At 42.6% G+C, this 18,469-nt stretch overlaps 1 protein-coding gene across 4 annotated transcripts in view; it reads left to right on the forward strand.

The window, feature by feature from the left end:
* LOC311113679 (uncharacterized protein) overlaps window positions 1-18,469 on the forward strand; it is a 63,760-nt gene that overhangs the window by 16,914 nt on the left and 28,377 nt on the right. For all 4 annotated transcript variants that reach the window (XM_084156970.1, XM_084156973.1, XM_084156971.1 and 1 more), the window contains exons 2-3: window positions 12,220-12,438; window positions 18,177-18,245. In XM_084156970.1, the coding sequence (XP_084013096.1) occupies window positions 12,220-12,438; window positions 18,177-18,245 (288 nt within the window). The remainder of the gene's footprint in view (window positions 1-12,219; window positions 12,439-18,176; window positions 18,246-18,469) is intronic.

Raw genomic sequence — 18,469 nt, forward strand, 5'->3', positions numbered from 1 at the left:
TTGTTTACAGACAGATTATTTCACTTCTAATTCACTGTATCACAATTCCAGTTGGTCAGAAGTTTACATACACTAAGTTGACTGTGCCTTTTAAACAGCTTGGAAAATTCCAGAAATTGATATCATGGCTTTAGAAGCTTCTGATAGGCTAATTGACTTCATTTGAGTCAATTGTAGGTGTGCCTGTGGATGTATTTCAAGGCCTACCTTCAACTCTGTGCCTCTTTGTTTGACATCATGGGAAAATCAAAAGAAATCAGCCAAGACCTCAGAAAAATAATTGTAGACCTCCATCAGTCTGGTTCATCCTTGGGAGCAATTTCCAAACGCCTGAAGGTACCACATTCATCTGTACAAACAATAGTACGCAAGTATAAACACTCTGGGACCACGCAGCCGTCATACCGCTCAGAATGGAGACGTGTTCTGTCTCCTAGAGACCTTGTGAAGATGCTGGAGGAAACAGGTACAAACGTATCTATATCCACAGTAAAACGAGTCCTATATCGACATAACCTGAAAGGCCGCTCAGCAAGGAAGAAGCCACTGCTCCAAAACCGCCATAAAAAAGACAGATTACGGTTTGCAACTGCACATGGGGACAAAGATCGTACTTTTTGGAGAAATGTCCTCTGGTCTGATGAAACAAAAATAGAGCTGTTTGGCCATAATGACCATCGTTATGTTTGGAGGAAAAAGGGGAAAGCTTGCAAGCTGAAGAACACCATCCCAACCGTGAAGCACGGGGGTGGCAGCATCATGCTGTGGGGGTGCTTTGCTGCAGGAGGGACTGGTTCACTTCACAAAATAGATGGCATCATGAGGAAGGAAAATTATGTGGATATATTGAAGCAACATCTCAAGACATCAGTCAGGAAGTTAAAGCTTGGTTGCAAATGGGTCTTCCAAATGGACAATGACCCCAAGCTTACTTCCAAAGTTGTGGCAAAATGGCTTAAAGACAACAAAGTCAAGGTATTGGGAGTGGCAATCACAAAGCCCTGACCTCAATCCTATTGAAAATGTGTGGGCAGAAATGAAAAAGCGTGTGCGAGCAAGGAGGCCTACAAACCTGACTCAGTTACACCAGCTCTGTCAGGAGGAATTGGCCAAGATTCACCCAAATTATTGTGGGAAGCTTGTGGAAGGCTACCCGAAACATTTGACCCAAGTAAAAAAAAATGTAAAGGCAATGCTACCAAATACTAATTGAGTGCATGTAAACTTCTGACCCACTGGGAATGTGATGAAAGAAATAAAAGCTGAAATAAATCATTCTCTCTACTATTATTCTGACATTTCACATCACCATAAAGTGGGAATTTTTACTAGGATTAAATGTCAGGAATTGTGAAAAACAGAGTTTAAATGTATTTGGCTAAGGTGTATGTAAACTTCCGACTTCAACTGTACATGGGTTTTACCCATGTGCTTTGCTGTGGATAGTGGGAATCCAAACCTGGTGCGATATCGGTTTTCTTGCTAAATCCTATGGTAATTGTTTGGCGTGACAATGACATTACATTACATTTTACATTTTAGTCATTTAGCAGACGCTCTTATCCAGAGCGACTTACAGTTAGTGAATACATTTTTATTTTTTTCATACTGGCCCCCCGTGGGAATCGAACCCACAACCCTGGCGTTGCAAACGCCATGCTCTATCAACTGAGCTACATTCCTGCCGGCCATTCCCTCCCCTACCCTGGACAACGCTGGGCCAATTGTGCGCCGCCCATGAGTCTCCCGGTCGCGGCCGGCTGCGACAGAGCCTGGATTCGAACCAGGATCTCTAGTGGCACAGTTAGCACTGCGATGCAGTGCCTTAGACCACTGCGCCACTCAGGAGCTCAGTGCCTTGCCATAGGAGTTGGCAAGGCACTAAAGACAGCACAAACAGATCTGGGACCAGGCTAGGGGAATTCTTAGTTTCACATTCCCATTGCCTTATGTGATGTTTGCTTCCAAAGACAAAATCTCTTCTCAGCTGTAATTGAGTAATGTTTGTGGGAGGAATTTTAGTCATACTTTGAGTCATATGTTTGCGTTGTGGATGAGACAACCTCATTGCTCTTTGTTCCTCAATGCCTGCATAATGACGCCGCCTCACAATCACACAGTCACATGAGCTGGAGGGTGAAGAACAGGTAGCCAACAGACAGGGATGTGGCACACACACACACACACACACAAACATACATACATGTTTTTTTGTGTTTTTTGATTGTCAGGGTGCCCAAAAAAATGTATAAGAAAAATATTTTTTCATTTTTGTTAGGCCTTGGGGCTTTTTGTGTAATTTTTAATCAAAGGTATCACATAAGTAATTTTTATGTGAAGTGCTTTGATTTGAATTAACCTGTTTATCCACTTGTCCTTCAGACAAGGAGGTGACAGAAAATGTTGTTGTGTGATGCAAAAAAAAACACTTTACAAAATAAAATGCATTATTATTCCCATACCATTATTACAGAGAATCAGACAAATCATGCTACCCTCTGCCTATTGGCTACTTAGCTTATTCAAGCCTGTCTCAAAATACTACACTGACCCTTTAAGACAAAAAAAAGCTCTTTACCTGACTAACTTTTCAAATATGTCTAGAAATGTACATGTTTTGTGCTCTTGTGGGAAGCAATCACTTCCCTATTGCGGACTACAAATGATCTATAACTGGGCTAATAACTCACTACCTAGCAAAGGATATGAACACAATGTGCACACGTGGCAACATGCAGCTTTCACTTAGATCTCAAAACAAGCTCATCTACTCACAACCGCTCATGCTGTAAACACAGTCCAGTTAAAAGTAAATGGCACAGATCCATATATGGCAATGGTCTATTGGCATATAGGCCTACTGCATCTCTGATTGTTTATGCTGCACCGGTCTGGGTAGAGTACAGGCTGAGTAGTGCGTGTCAATGCAATCGAATCCTACTCCGATGCATTCTGCCTACACCAAAATCTCTTGCATAGTTCGTTTTGTTTCGGTATTTTGCATTGAAAATGGCTAATATTGCATTGATTCGATCACAATTGCCACAGTAAACGGAAATGTTGATAGTGTTAACAGGATAAACTCTAGAACAGTGGTCACCAACCTTTTCTGTGGCAAGATCACTTTCTGAGTCAAAATGCAAGATGAGATCTATAGAACATCTTTTTTTTTACATGACTTACGAAGGTGCAACATTAACCTATTAAAAACAGTACTGTAGCAATGAGGTTTGTGCAGTAAGCTATAGGCCCAATACATTCTCACCGCATATTGGCTTTGCTTGAATTGCCCTGCCAATGCATTGTTGTTTGGGCCATTTTTATATTTCAAAATTTTAGGTAGGCTATATGATCACACTGGTAATAGATCCATTATTGTATTACTTGTGAGGCACAGCTGAGTGAGCATACATATTTTTATTTTACTGTGCTGATGGTGACTGCATCTGATGGTCAGTTTCAGCGGAGGGAGAGAGCAGCAGACTGAGGGTCCGCCTCTCAACATCCCCCCGCTCTCCCTTTCTTCCTCTGACACTGACCGAAAAGGGACACCGCACCGTCTTCTAGCTCATGGCGAAACTCGAGTCACACCGCATTATTTCGTTGTTGTTACTCCCATGAACAGAGAAAGTGTTGCTACCATGCTGTGTGGTTGTCTTAGGTCTCTCTTTATGTAGTGTTGTGGTGTCTCTCTTGTCGTGATGTGTGTTTTGTCCTATATTTTATTTATTTTTAATCCAAGCCCCATCACCGGATGAGGCCTTATGCACATAAGAATTTGTTCTTAAGTGACTTGCCTAGTTAAAATAAATACAAAAGTGGAATTTTCCTCGATATTAAAAAAGACCCAAGCCATTAATAATAACAACAATGTAAGCCTATAGATACACTTTCCTACTCATTTATTACTGCTATAGTGCTTGTTGTAGCGCTGAGTGGAAATAGGAAGAATGCGCATTTTATGGCTTATAAAAGTGTTGAATACAAAGTGTTGACAGTGCTTAGAAAGAACTTAAACATGAACTCACTCATAAAAACAGCAGCTCTTTGCTGTATTCGTTGACAGTCTCTCTCTAGTCATGGTTTGAAACATTTTGAAATCTCATAGGATCAACTTTGCTGTAGCTTTCTTTTGTGCCTGCTACGTTACTGCAGACACGGTAATCTGAGCCATATGATTGGCCAGCTGTAGGCCTATAGTGAACTTGATTTGCTCTCCGGGCCCGCCGGGAAGGCAGAGTTTGTACCTTCAGACACATGAAATGGTTCAAAATGGCAACAGTTCGCCTACCCGGCACACGGGGCAGCTGAATCAGGTGCACCTACCGCTAACAGCACAAGGTTTAAAAAAAAAATAGGAACACAAGGTTTTTACAGAAATATTGGACGATCCACTAGGAATAATAATAATAATAATAATAATAATAATAATAATAATAATATGCCATTTAGCAGACGCTTTTATCCAAAGCGACTTACAGTCATGTGCACATACATTTTTACGTATGGGTGGTCCCGGGGATCGAACCCACTACCCTGGCGTTACAAGCGCCATGCTCTACCAATTGAGCTACAGAGGACCACCTCTGGAATGCCTTGGAGGTCACGATTGACTGGTTGGTAACCACTGCTCTAGAAAGTTGAATGAAGTTCAATCTTATGCTTCTCTCTGTGGGCTGATATGTCTTCTGCACCTGCGCGCGCAGCTTAGAGGTAACGTTTTTTTTATTTATTTTTTATTTCACCTTTATTTAACCAGGTAAGCCAGTTGAGAACAAGTTCTCATTTACAACTGCGACCTGGCCAAGATAAAGCAAAGCAGTGCGATAAAAACAACACAGAGTTACATATGGGGTAAAAAACATAAAGTCAAAAATACAACAGAAAATATATATACAGTGTGTGCAAATGTAGCAAGTTATGGAGGTAAGGCAATAAATAGGCTATAGTGCAAAATAATTACAATAGTATTAACACTGGAATGCTAGATGTGCAAGAGATTATGTGCAAATAGAGATACTGGGGTGCAAAAGAGCAAAATAAAATAAATAACAATATAGGGATGAGGTAGTTGGGTGGGCTAATTTCAGATGGGCTGTGTACAGGTGCAGTGATCGGTAAAGTACTCTGACAACTGATGCTTAAAGTTAGTGAGGGAGATAAGAGTCTCCAGCTTCAGAGATTTTTGCAATTCGTTCCAGTCATTGGCAGCAGAGAACTGGAAGGAATGGCGGCCAAAGGAGGTGTTGGCTTTGGGAATGACCAGTGAGATATACCTGCTGGAGCGCAGACTACGGGTGGGTGCTGCTATGGTGACCAATGAGCTAAGATAAGGCGGGGATTTGCCTAGCAGTGATTTATAGATGGCCTGGAGCCAGTGGGTTTGACGACGAACATGTAGTGAGGACCAGCCAACAAGAGCGTACAGGTCACAGTGGTGGGTAGCGTATGGGGCTTTGGAGACAAAACGGATGGCACTGTGATAGTTGCGTACGGAGGGTGGTGCGTACGGCCCAGTATTTCACTGGGGCCGAGCTCCCTGCCATCTATACCAGGCGGTGTCAGAGGAAGGCCCTAAAAATGGTTGACGACTCCAGCCACCCAAGTCATAGACTGTTCTCTCTGCTACTGCACAGCAAGCGGTACTGATGCATCAAGTCTGGAACCAACATGACCGTCTTACAGCTTCTACCCCCAAGCCATACGACTGCTAAATAGTTAGTCCAGGTAGCTATTGGTGAACTATTTATCTATCTGCATTGACCCTTTTTGCGCTAACTCTTTTGACTCATCACATATGCTGCTGCTAGTGTTTATTATCTATCCTGTTGCCTAGTGACTTTAGTTTATCCCTACCTATATGTACATATCTACCTCAATTACCCCTGCACATCAACTCGGTACTGGTACCCTGTGTATATAACCAAGTTATCTTTACTCGTGTATTTATTCCTTGTGTTATTATTTTTATATTTCTCTTTTTTTCTCTCTGCATTGTTGTAACAGCATTTCACTGTTATTCTTCACCTTTTGTTTACGAAGCATTTGATTTGATATGACATTCAGTAATATAGCATTAGTACTCCCTTGCCCTGAGCGTGCACATTTGGTCACTGGTCTCTCCCTGGAGAGCTTTTGTGCTTCCTGGCAGTAATAGGCTTGGCTTAGATGGCATACCATAAATAAGTGAGGTGATCGGAAATGGCCATTTAACATAGAGCTCTACATATCTTATTTTGGAACCACAACACTCCTCAGTCCTCTGTCTCCGACAGGAAGACACTGGGAGACATATTACAGCTGCTCTGCGGCCTGTTGATTCTTAACCTGTCATTTTAAGATGAGATGTAAGATTTAATTCAATGAGTGTGGTTGTTTGTGTGTAATACGAATGTGCCTATGTGATTGTTGCAGCGTTTGTATTGTTACAGTAGCTTTCCTGTCTTCTGTGTCTTGCAGGGATATACACACACAAGATCACAGACACTGTTTGACACACGCAGGGCACGAGGACACAGAGTGCCTAGATAGCTAGGTCATGGAGTAAGTGGCAGACGCACAGACAGACAGTGTACATGACCAGCATGCCTCAGATTCCTGAAACCTGTCTGTCCCACTTTCTAGGCCCTGGCCTGGCCTGCTCAACTCTCTGCTTTTCACTGATTGTCTCTATATACCCATAGCAGACCTAGGCTCAAATACTATTCGAAAGCATTGAAAATACTTTAGCTGTGTTTGATTGAGCTTGCCTGGCATAATGGTACCATTAGAATAGTCGCAAAAGTGCAAACGCTGCCCATCTTGCACTCCTGGCAGGCAGAAGTAAATTCTCAAAGTATTTGAAAGATTTCAAGTAGTATTTGAACCCAGGTTTGATAGAAAGTAGAGACCACTCACCATGGAAATCTGCAGTGTCATAGTGTTCATTGGATAGACTGATGACTAGTGGCACTTCTCTGGGTCTGTGCAAGGAGGCTGTTAGTGGTAGGACCACTCCAAGAAGCATAAAAATGTATTAAGTTGGTGTGTGTGCTTGCGTGCGCAAAATGCTGTTATCAAGCATTGAAGTGCACTGTAAATGCATTGCCTTGTTCTCTCTTTTTATCGAGTCTCCCTCAATGATATACTGTGCCAAAGGGATTTTCCGTGTTGAGTAGAGGTGGCTGTGGAAAAGTATCTGAGTGGTGGCTATGGATTGATTTATGCATTATGAATAATGTGAATGGTGACGGCCTCGTAAGAAGGGAGAAAGGTGCTGTAATGGTTTTTGACTGTAGGTGCTCCCAGGGTAGAAAGATTTAGGGGAGACAGTATAGTAGTGTGAAGGTACTGGCGAAAAGGGAGTGCCTCAAGGTACTGTATTTGGTCTCTTCAAAATGTAGCGAGACCAAAGTTTCCGTTTATTCTGTGCGTAATAATGTGACTAAATGATTGTGAAACAGTTATTTGTAAGACAATTCACACTTGAATACACACACAGCTGGACAGCAGTGTCTACCTCATAACATGCTTATTGCATTCACTTTTTAGAAGTTGTTTTAGACGTTTTTACCCTCAGATGTCTTGGGTCACTGTCCTACGTCAGAAGGCAGTATTTGAATGGTTACTCGACAGTAAATCGCGTAATGGTTATGTCGGAATTCATTGAGGACATCTGTGCAAGTATCGGATTTGCATTTTGAAAAGCACAGTGTGTTAAATTGTAGGTAGCGTGCTAACATTTAGTTGCTGTGCTGTGCCCCAATTCTGTTTGCTGTCAGGGTAACTGGCATGGGGTTACCAGGCTTGTTGCTCAGTGCCCGTATTCATAAAGCATCTCAGAGTAGCAGTGTTGATCTAGGATCAGGCCCTGTTTGTCCATGTAATCTTATTGATTATGATATTAAAGTCCAAACTGATCCTACTCTGAGAGTACGGGCACAGATGACTAAATGTCAATACCGCATAGAATATTATTCAGTGAGACCAATAGTGTTTTCTCTCTTGGTCCTTCTATCTGCCATCCCTTCTCTGTTGTCTGAAAGTGCAGGGCTGCAGGCAGCCAGAATATCACTTCCATCATGACCCTAATTTCTCTCCACTGCACCGAAACACCATGAAATATTAATCAGCCAAACCTCCCCTGGCCTGCAGCTCAACACAAAACAACACCTCTTCTCTTCTCATTTCCACCAACTCTTACGCTTAGTACCGGTAGTTTAAGGTTTCATTTGTATTCAGCCTACACACTGCGCCTCCAGACCGGAATTCTTGCACATTTATATCATAGACACTACATTGTATATATCATACAGATTATCACCCATTGTGTTCTTTATGACCATAGTCCTCAGGTGCTCATGAGAGCAACACTACCTGTCTGTCAAGAATGCACTGGCTGTGACCTTTGGATTCTACCTCGCCATATCTAGCCCAGGGAATATAACACGTACTTGTGTGACTGTATTTCAAGTAGGGTAATAGTTATAAAAAGGGATTTTTTTTCTTCATCTACCAGTGTTGTTGATGTGTGGGCTGGGGTTCACAACAAAAGTTTAATTACTTTGCTCAATACGACTGCAATTTTCTGACCTGGCTGTTAGGTCACAGAGAGGCAGGGACTCAGCAAATCTCGAATAGGCAGATTGCTTTGCATTTTATCTTTTAATATAAAAGCAATCATAGCTATTGTTAAAGTGGATTGAAAACTTTCCCGTAACTTTCTGAGTAGAATATGTAATTTAGCGCTCTCTCATCCACTCAAAAGGGCACTTCAGGAGTTGGTTTTGTGGCATTGTGATGTTGTCTCTTTGGGGCACTTTGTCTCCTTCTTGTGAGTCAGTTTGATCCATTGAGATGTGGTCTGTCTTTGCCTGCAGTCTGTGACGGAGCCAGGGTGGAAAGGGGTGTTAGGTTGATCATTACATAGTTCCAGATTTCTAACTGTCCCATGTGGATGATATCACAACCTCCCACATTGTCAGAGCATAAGAGGGAGGAAAGAGGGGGAAGGAAAAGGAAGTCCAGTGGTGGTAATTTTGGGTGGTGGATACTGGAGAGTGACTTCACCCATTCGGCTTTGGGCAAAATAGTCACAAACCCCCAACTATATATGGGCTCCGACATTTTTGTTCTCGAATGTGGAAGCTGTGTTATTCCTTCACTCTATGTTCTTCTGTCAGTACATGTTTTAATTCTGTGTAGGCTAGGCTTTGTGTTTTGGTTTAACTTATTTTCACTTATTTGTTTGGTTTCACATGGGTTTGTGGTATGCATCCAAGTTGGCCAACGCCCATGATCACCCACTAAATCCCCTTATGATGAGGGATTCTAGTTGCCATCCTCTGCACACTCACTCTGTCCCTCTTTCTGTTTCTCTCTCCCTTTCTCCATATATCCCCCCTTGTGTATATATATCTCTCTCTCTGTCCTCTCTCTCTCTGTCCTCTCTCTCTCTGCCCTTGTTCTGTTTACCCCTCTCTATATATCTTCCCCTCTGACTCTTCTCCCTGTCATTGCAGTGTGTTTGGCAGCAGGCCCGTTGCCATACAGAGACCCCAACAATGGCTCCTCTCTCTCTCTCTCTGAGTACATCACTGAGCACATCCACATTGCTGGCCCAGTACTTATTTAACAGTGGCAGGCTTTGAGAAGGGGACCGCAGTGTATCTGTCTCGTCTCAGCTCATCTCGCATGCCAGCACACACACACACGCTCGCTCTCTCTCTCTCTCTCTCTCTCTCTCTCTCTCTCTCTCTCTCTCTCTCTCTCTCTCTCTCTCTCTCTCTCTCTCTCTCTCTCTCTCTCTCTCTCTCTCTCGCTCACTCGCTCTCGCTCTCTCTCTCGCAGCCCATGGCGCCGATGTCCAACTAAGGGTCATCAGAGTAAATGCTCTCATTCCATAACTGATGATATGAGCTTTTCCATGAGCTGAGCTCTGGCTTGTCTTTTCCATGAGGTCTGATGTCTATGTCAACAGAGGGATGCAGAAGAGCTCAGTCAGTTATGACTAGAGGAGTAGCTAGGAGGTACTAGAATGCTTCTTGTAACATGAAAGTAGCACTCTCGCATGTTGTGAACCAATTAAAAGTTGAAATGTCAAATGGTGTTGATATTGATATACAATATGCTTCATGGAGTGGGTCCTTCTTTTTTTGTGGTAATAATGCATTGGTCCTCACTGTTGACTTGGTTGGCTACCCATGCCCATCCACTCTCTCTTCTCTGCGGAGCTAAGCCGCAGGTTGCCTAAATGCCAGTCTTATTTTCATCACTTCCTCAAGCAGACCATAACATGTATAATTCACACAGGTTTCACTCTGCCAGGTGCCTGCCAGCGTCCCCCCAAAATACATAGTGTATGTGATGGAGGAGGTCTGGTTAGCTGTGTGTGTCTCTCTGTGCCAGGTAGACAGCACAACAGATGGCAGGTGACTGAGAATAACATGTCAATATGGAGGAGACCTGTTCCCATAGAAATGGAATGACGAGATGGGAATGTCCGTTCTAGTCATTCAATTTCTATACACCTACTGTTCAGTATTAGAGTACAATTCAAAACAATATATCTATACTCTATAGGCTACATGCAACTAGATTTGATACGAAGTACATCATAATGACTTCCCAAAGACATACACTATTTGCTTCTTCCAGCATTGCTGCACTGTGTGGCATTATCATACTTGCCACTGTGTTGCACAGAAGAGAGTAAATCTCCTGTCTATGGTCCTTTGTGACATACGTTCTCCACCGTCATTGTTTTTAGCCCTGGATGAATCATTTAAAGCACGTTGCCCCAGCGTTTACCCTGAAAGACTATGTGGAAGAAACTCGGCTCACTGCTGAATGTTGCATAGGGAATGTAGGGCGACAGTGCTGAGTGGACAAAGGAGCCAAATATTTCCCCCTATGCCTTTTGTGAGGCCTCCAAAGCCTGGGCAAAGTTATGTTTGAGCAGGGAGCTTCAGGCTCAAGCTGCCAAGTGTGAGTCACACTGCCACTGAGGCACTGACCCAGCCGTAGAGCTCTCGCAACCAACACATTTTACATTGACATTTTAGTCATTTAGCAGACGCTCTTATCCAGAGCGACTTACAGGAGCAATTAGGGTTAAGTGCCTTGCTCAAGGGCACATCGACAGATTTTTCACCTAGTCGGCTCGGGGATTAGAATCAGCGACCTTTCGGTTACTGGCACAACGCTCTTAACCACTAAGCTACCTGCCGCCCCACCCTGTCCAACTGTTTCTATTTCTAAAGGTTTTTGCAGGTGCAACCTGTAATTCCAGTGTCTTATGTGGTCACAGGATGAAATGCATACATGAAATGCATACACAATCAAGGTCCAATTTAACAAACACAATAACAAACGTGGTGCCACGTAAGCCACCTAATCATTGTTCAGTATACTAAAAAAGACCAGACAATACTTTTTTAGTATGAAACTACAGATTACACCTTTTAAAAATGTCTGTTTGGCTAAATTAATGATGACCTTTTTCATAAAGAGAGGAACCTGCATGTATTTTCCCCCTCCTCTCACTAAATCAATCTGTTCCTCCCCGGTAGAATCATCAAGAGGCAGAGAGGCAGTTACCTTGTTTTGTTCTGCCAGTGAGAGAATTCACTCAGCCCTGACTGTCGATAAATCTGCCGGTCGTTCTGGGAGAGGAGTGTGGGGTAAAGTTAGATAACCAGACCAGAGAACGGAGATCTTGTAACTATTAGAGTGCTAGTGGATTAAGCATATCTTGTGTCATTTAGACTTCAAGGTTTGCCAGTGGGTGAGATGTATCATATTGTTTTTGTCATGCTGTGCTTTATCATTGTTGTGTGTTTATTGTTTTACATTATTGAAGCTGAGAGTTAGTTGAGTAGCTCAGCAGAGACCACAATGCACAATGCCTGTGTTCTCTGTTGATCTCATACTATGACTTGCTGGTACAGTATGTATGTACAGTAAACTGCAGGTATGTGCATTATGATCCTAAGCATTTTATGATCATAAGCAGTGTGCTATATAAAGTTCTCCCATGGAGAAGTGGTTTCCTAATAGACCTTGACTCCACCTGTTGCACCTGTTACCTTCTAGAGACTATGAAGTAGAACGTCACTCAGACCCACCTCCAGACAAGCTGTAGCTTTGGAATGAGGACCGGTTTAATTCCATCTCTATACTGTGGTGTGTTACGCTTCTCACTTTCTCACCTGGCTTCTTTTTCTCTCGTTCTCCGACCAGCTCCCCACCTGGCTCAGGACCCAAACGCCACAAAGGAATACACTGAGGGGGTGACAGGCCCCCATAAAACAGGCCCAGCCCAGATAATGGAAACCAACACCAAAAAGGACAAGGAAAGGAGAGTGGGGACCCCCACGAAACTGGACGTCATCCCGAAGTCACCTGCTACACCAACGTCGCCCATGCCTGTCTCAAGTCCTAGCCCCAAACCTAATAAAGGTAAGTCTCCCTATACTGTGGTGTTACCGGTAATAAAGGAAATGGTGTGAAAATGGCTTACCATTAGTATGTGTTTCTATCTACCATAGAACATTTGAAGTAGCTTATGACCATTTTCAGTGGTAGGAACACAGCAATCGATGTCCATGGTTGTGTAATAAAGGCTATCTTTAGCAGTGCCCTGTGATTATTGATCTATTACCTCAGTGCCCAGGTGATATCATCCGACCCCTCGGGAAAACAAAATGGTTCAGTCCAGAATTATACTGACCACAGGCTTTCAGTGCTGGGGGTAAATCCAATAGACCTGGTGCAGGGGGTTAGTTACAGCGCTTACAGCTCACATGACAAAATCCATTAAGCTAGAATTGTGTTGTGGGTTTATAGAATTGAGCCAAAAATGTTATTTTTGTTGTAATTTATGATGTAATGTTGAGTGGATGGCTAATGCTATTCGCTAACCGTCTAATCGCTAAAGGGCTAAAGCTAGCCTGCTTGCTAATCACCTCCGGTCTCTAATGAAAGTTGGAGGAATGAACCTGACTGGGCATCACATTTCACTGAGTGATGCCAGGGGGGCATTTAGACTAGCTTGACCCGCTGCACCACCACCACCTTTGTTTCCACAATGCCACTACTTGTCCTGCCCCGAGCGCTGGCTAATGTTTGGGGGGTTTTGTGAACATAATCTTACTTTCTCTCTGCCCATATTATTCTTTGCCCGTTTAATCTATTGACTGTGGTCATGGTCTATTTAACCGTAGCGTGAGGTGGCAGAGCTGAACCAAAATATTTCTACTGACTGATTTCCCGAAATGATCACAGTAACGCCAAATTAGAATTCTGGTTTTGGTGTGCCAGATCAGATCAAGGAGCTCATTTTAGTGACGTCGGAATTGTACTGCAGGATCCCTCAGTAGATAACAGATCTTAGATCAGCTTTTGTAATTTAAAAGATATTGGTAACACTTTTACTTAAAGCCCACAGGTATAATGCTTTATAACTTGATATAAGCATGTATGAGCCTTTGTAGAGGCTTATGATAAGGCGTATAATGTTATATCTCTGGAAGGTCTGTTAGAAGCGTTTGAACACCAATAAGTCAACAAACTTCTGAGAGCAAATTCTAAAATGACTTCTGTCACTTCCTCTCCTTCAGGTTGCCTTTCTGCTCAGGCATGCAAGCTTACCTCTGTGTTTTATCTTACCCTGAGGGTAGGAGGAAGAGGAAAAGGATGAGAGACACTCTGCAGCTCTTAATTAGCTACATTAAATGGCAAGGCATGCCTTTGAGAGCATTACCTCCATAATGGTCGCTTTAATTAAACTTTGGCACATCTCGGCCTCGAGTCTGACAGCTCATGGCACTTGGCCAGCGGCGGTCCCTTGCCTCCTGGGAGGTTGTTAGGGTCCCTGTGTTTTCAAGAAATCTTTAAAGGACCAGGGATTTTACTCTTCACTATGACTGCTTCAGTTCAGCCACACACACACACGCATGTCACACACACACACACACAGCTCCCCCAAAGCCCTCTCCATGGCACTTGTTATTTGTTGCTATGGAGACTTGGTTTTTACTGTTAAACTTTATTGTGGATTTCACATGGACATAAATACATTGCCTTCAGAAAGTATTCACACCCCTTGACTTTTTCCACATTTTGTTATGTTACAGCCTGAATTAAAAATTGATTAAATTGATATTTTTTGTCACTGGCCTACATACAATACCCCATAATATCAAAGTGGAATTATGTTATTAGACATTTTTACAAATTAATTTAAAATGAAAAGCTGAAATGTCTTGAGTCAATAAGTATTCAACCCCTTTTGTTATGGCAAGCCTAAATAAGTTCAGGAGTAAACATTTGCTCAACAAGTCACATAATAAGTTGCATGGACTCCCCCTGTATGAAATAATAGTGTTTAACATGATTTCTGAATGACAACATAATCTCTGTACCCCACACATACAATTATCTGTAAGGGCCCTCATTCGAGCAGGGAATTTCCAACACCGATTCAACCACAAAGACAAGGGAGGTTTTCCATTGCCTCGCAAAGAAGGGCACCTATAAAAAAGCAGACATTGAATATTAATTTGAGCAAGTTATTAATTACAATTTGGATGGTGTATCAATACACCCAGTCACTACAAAGATAAAGGCGTCCTTCCTAACTCAGTTGCCGGAGAGGAAGGAAACCTCTCAGGGATTTCACCATGAGGCCAATGGTGACTTTAAAACAGTTACAGAGTTTATGTGATAGGAGAAAACTGAGGATGGATCAACAACATTGTAGTTACTCTGTAATACTAACTAACCTAATTGACAGAGTGAAAAGAAGGAAGCCTGTACACAGGACAATAACCAAAAACACAAGGCCAAATCTACACTGGATTTACTTACAAAGAAGACAGTGAAGTGGCCGAGTTAGTTTTGACTTAAATCTGCTTGAAATACTTATGTAAATTAGATATTTATATTTCCTTTTCAATACATTTGCACATATTTCTAAAAACATATTTTCACTTTGTCATTGTGGGCTATTGTGTGTAGATGGGTGAGATTGTTAAAAATATTTAATCAATTTTGAATTCAGGCTGTAACACAACAAAATGTGGAATAATTCAAGGGGTATTAATACTTTCTGAAGGCACTGTATAGCCAGAAAAGCAGTCCCATCTTCATCCATTGAGAGAAGTGGTCCATTTAAAGGATACCCATTGGATATGCCCAGACAAAAGTTCCCTATGCATTAAACTCGGAACCCAGAACCAAATCCTGTGTGCGCTAGCTAGCTACTTTGTCTTTACAGTCTGCCATGAGAGCTATGCATCAAACTGCTCCTCTATTCCTTTCAAAATACACACACACACACACACATACACTAGAGCTTTTTACAGCAGTATACATAATCAGACCTAGTGTCAAAGTGGGTCAGAGGATGTTATAGGGAGGCTGCTGCTGTTCTGCGCCCTATCTGGTGGATTGTTTCAGCACTGTGATGATTGTGTTAGAATCAACTGAAGCATGAATTGTGACATGGATGTAGAACATGTGGTCTGTGTATGGAAGGAAAGGATGGAAGATGATGCTCGAAGCCTTCACACATACAGTAGAATTCAACTTGGCCAGTTAAATGCCGATCAATTGTCATGAAAAGGTAGTAAATGTTGCTTGGCATTTGAGAATTACATCATAATTACAGTATGGTGTTTTCATTCAGGGAGTTTTGCTTAGGTCATAATTATGCAATTAATCATATACAACATGATCATCTAATTATATTAATTATTATTATTATCGTTCAAAAGCAATTGGGGTTAAATTGGTAATTGGTTATGGGTCAGGGCAATGTTCCACAAATAATCTGTACTAAACAACCCAAAGGGGTGCAGTAGACTTCCTGTAACAGGAGGACTATGCTTTCCAGGCATGAGTTAAGGTGCTCAGAGGAATGCAGACAGAGATGTTACAGAAGGAAAAGATAAATCAACACTTGAATGCTGAAAAACCATTATTGACTTGGCACAAGGGAAAATTAAACCCTGTTTATAGCTATATCCTGTCTAGGAGTAGGTGCAGGGACGGCTTGTTCAATAGGGCGATATGGGCGACGCACTGCCAAACGGGAAAAGGAAGGGATTTTTTTTCTAATCAATTATATCACGGCAACAGCAGTTATCAGTGTTCACGTCTGATCTGCCAGCCACTAAATGTCAAATCAGGCTAAAGTCGTGCTTCAAATGGCCCCGCCCGTTTTTGGGGCGATTTCAGTCAAGTTGAAAATCGCCCAGAAGTCTCTCATAGCCTGTCATGTAAAATCTATTTTTTTCACATTTCAAAGCTTTCAATACATTCTCTATGGGTGTCTGTGGGCTTGCACTTACGCGCTTTCGTCATACGTGACGTAACGTTGAACGTAACTAAGACAATGGCGGCTAGAAGCGTCTCTGTTGCGACCTGCAGTGCGGCGTTATTTTATGTTTTTAATTTGTAGACTTAGTTTACAAACATTCTGCCAACCATGGATTTCCAGTGGTTGGTTTTGGACTGATCTTGTTGATCGTGTACATACCCGCTACGAACGGACTAAATAATGAAAACGCTGCTGGCAGCTGAATCCCAATACAGCTGGGAGACTTGGCTGGATGAGTCCCGGACAGAGAAGTGGAGCCGGCCACCTTCACCCTGGTCAGAGCGGACCGCGATCCTGGTAAGAGAGCGACTCTGTACCCCGACATTGAACTGCTTTCTGTGTCATTGCGACCTTACTATCAATTCAATTCAATTTAAGGGCTTTATTGGCATGGGAAACGTGTGTTAACATTGCCAAAGCAAGGGAAGTAGATAGTAAACAAAAGTGAAATAAACAATAAATATTAACAGTAAACATTACACTCAGAAGTTTCAAAAGAATAAAGACATTTCAAATGTCATATTATGTATATATACAGTGTTGTTACAATGTGCAAATAGTTAAAGTACAAATGGGAAAATAAATAAACATAAATATGGGTTGTATTTACAATGGTGTTTGTTCTTCACTGGTTGCCCTTTTCTTGTGGCAACAGGTCACAAATCTTGCAGCTGTGATGGCACACTGTGGTTTTTCACCCAGTAGATAAGGGAGTTTATCAAAATTGGGTTTGTTTTCGAATTCTTTGTGGATCGCTGTAATCTGAGGGAAATATGTGTCTCTAATATGGTCATACATTTGGCAGGAGGTTAGGAAGTGCAGCTCAGTTTCCACCTCATTTTGTGGGCAGTGTGCACATAGCCTGTCTTCTCTTGAGAGCCAGGTCTGCCTACGGCGGCCTTTCTCAATAGCAAGGCTATGGTCACTGAGTCTGTACATAGTCAAAGCTTTCATTAAGTTTGGGTCAGTCACAGTGGTCAGGTATTCTGCCACTGTGTACTCTCTGTTTAGGGCTGTTTTTTTGTTTGTTCTTTCCAATGTGTCAAGTAATTCTCTTTTTGTTTTCTCATGATTTGGTTGGGTCTAATTGTGTTGTTGTTGTTGTTGTTGTCCTGGGGCTGTGTGGGGTCTGTTTGTGTTTGTGAACAGAGGCCCAGGACAAGCTTACTTAGGGGACTCTTCTCCAAGTTCATCTCTCTGTAGGTGATGGCTTTGTTATGGAAGGTTTGGGAATCGCTTCCTTTTAAGTGGTTACTATCTGCCCCGTGAGTTCCCCCAATTGTTTGTTACCGTTGTGTACTGTTGATAATCACAAGTTTACTGGAGAACTGAGACCAAGTAGAGACTTTGGACAGGGTGGATATGGTATAATAAAGGCAGTTTATTCAGAGGTAAAGATATCTGGAATCGCGTGCACGGACTCGTGCACGTGTGTAGGTCACCTAAATCATCAGAAAAATTGCCCCTCCTGAGAATTTTTTCAGGAGCCGCCACTGAGTAGGTGCATTACTTCACTGAATGCAACTACATGTTCACTCATGAATACTCACCAGGAAACTGTAGCCAAGGTGTGCCATGGTGTGACTAACCACCAGTCCTAATCAGAGTGTTCCACGTTGCTCATCCACTTCTATTAGATACTAGAGTGGAGTCTCTATGTGGCTCTGATATAGTTGCCAGATTTGACTGCCAGCTTCCAGCGTTTTATCGCTCTGCAGATGTTGGCCTGGATTGGGGCTTCTCTCTGTGTACAATGACCTCTCACATTCACTTCCTCTCTCTCGCTCTTTCTCTTGTTCTCTTGTTTTCACCCTAGACGCAGTGAAGTCAGAGGACAGACAGAAGCTGGCCAAGGAGCGGAGAGAGGAGAAGGCCAAATATCTGGGTAAGCTGAGATGGGGGTTGAGAGGAGGAAACTCTGTACACAGGGAGAGGATGCCCCCTAGTGTTGGGTGGGGGGGGGGGGGGTGTAAGGGGTGGCAGATTTTGTTTTACGTTGTGTCGGCATTGGCTTTGTTTTCAGGCCTACAGATTGTGTGCACATGTATCACAGAAACATTTGGAAAACGTTGAATGAACGTCAAACCAACCTAGGCTGCGGCTCCAGCT

This window comes from Coregonus lavaretus, assembly GCF_964263955.1.
Source record: "Coregonus lavaretus genome assembly, chromosome: 3".
NCBI lineage: Eukaryota > Metazoa > Chordata > Actinopteri > Salmoniformes > Salmonidae > Coregonus > Coregonus lavaretus.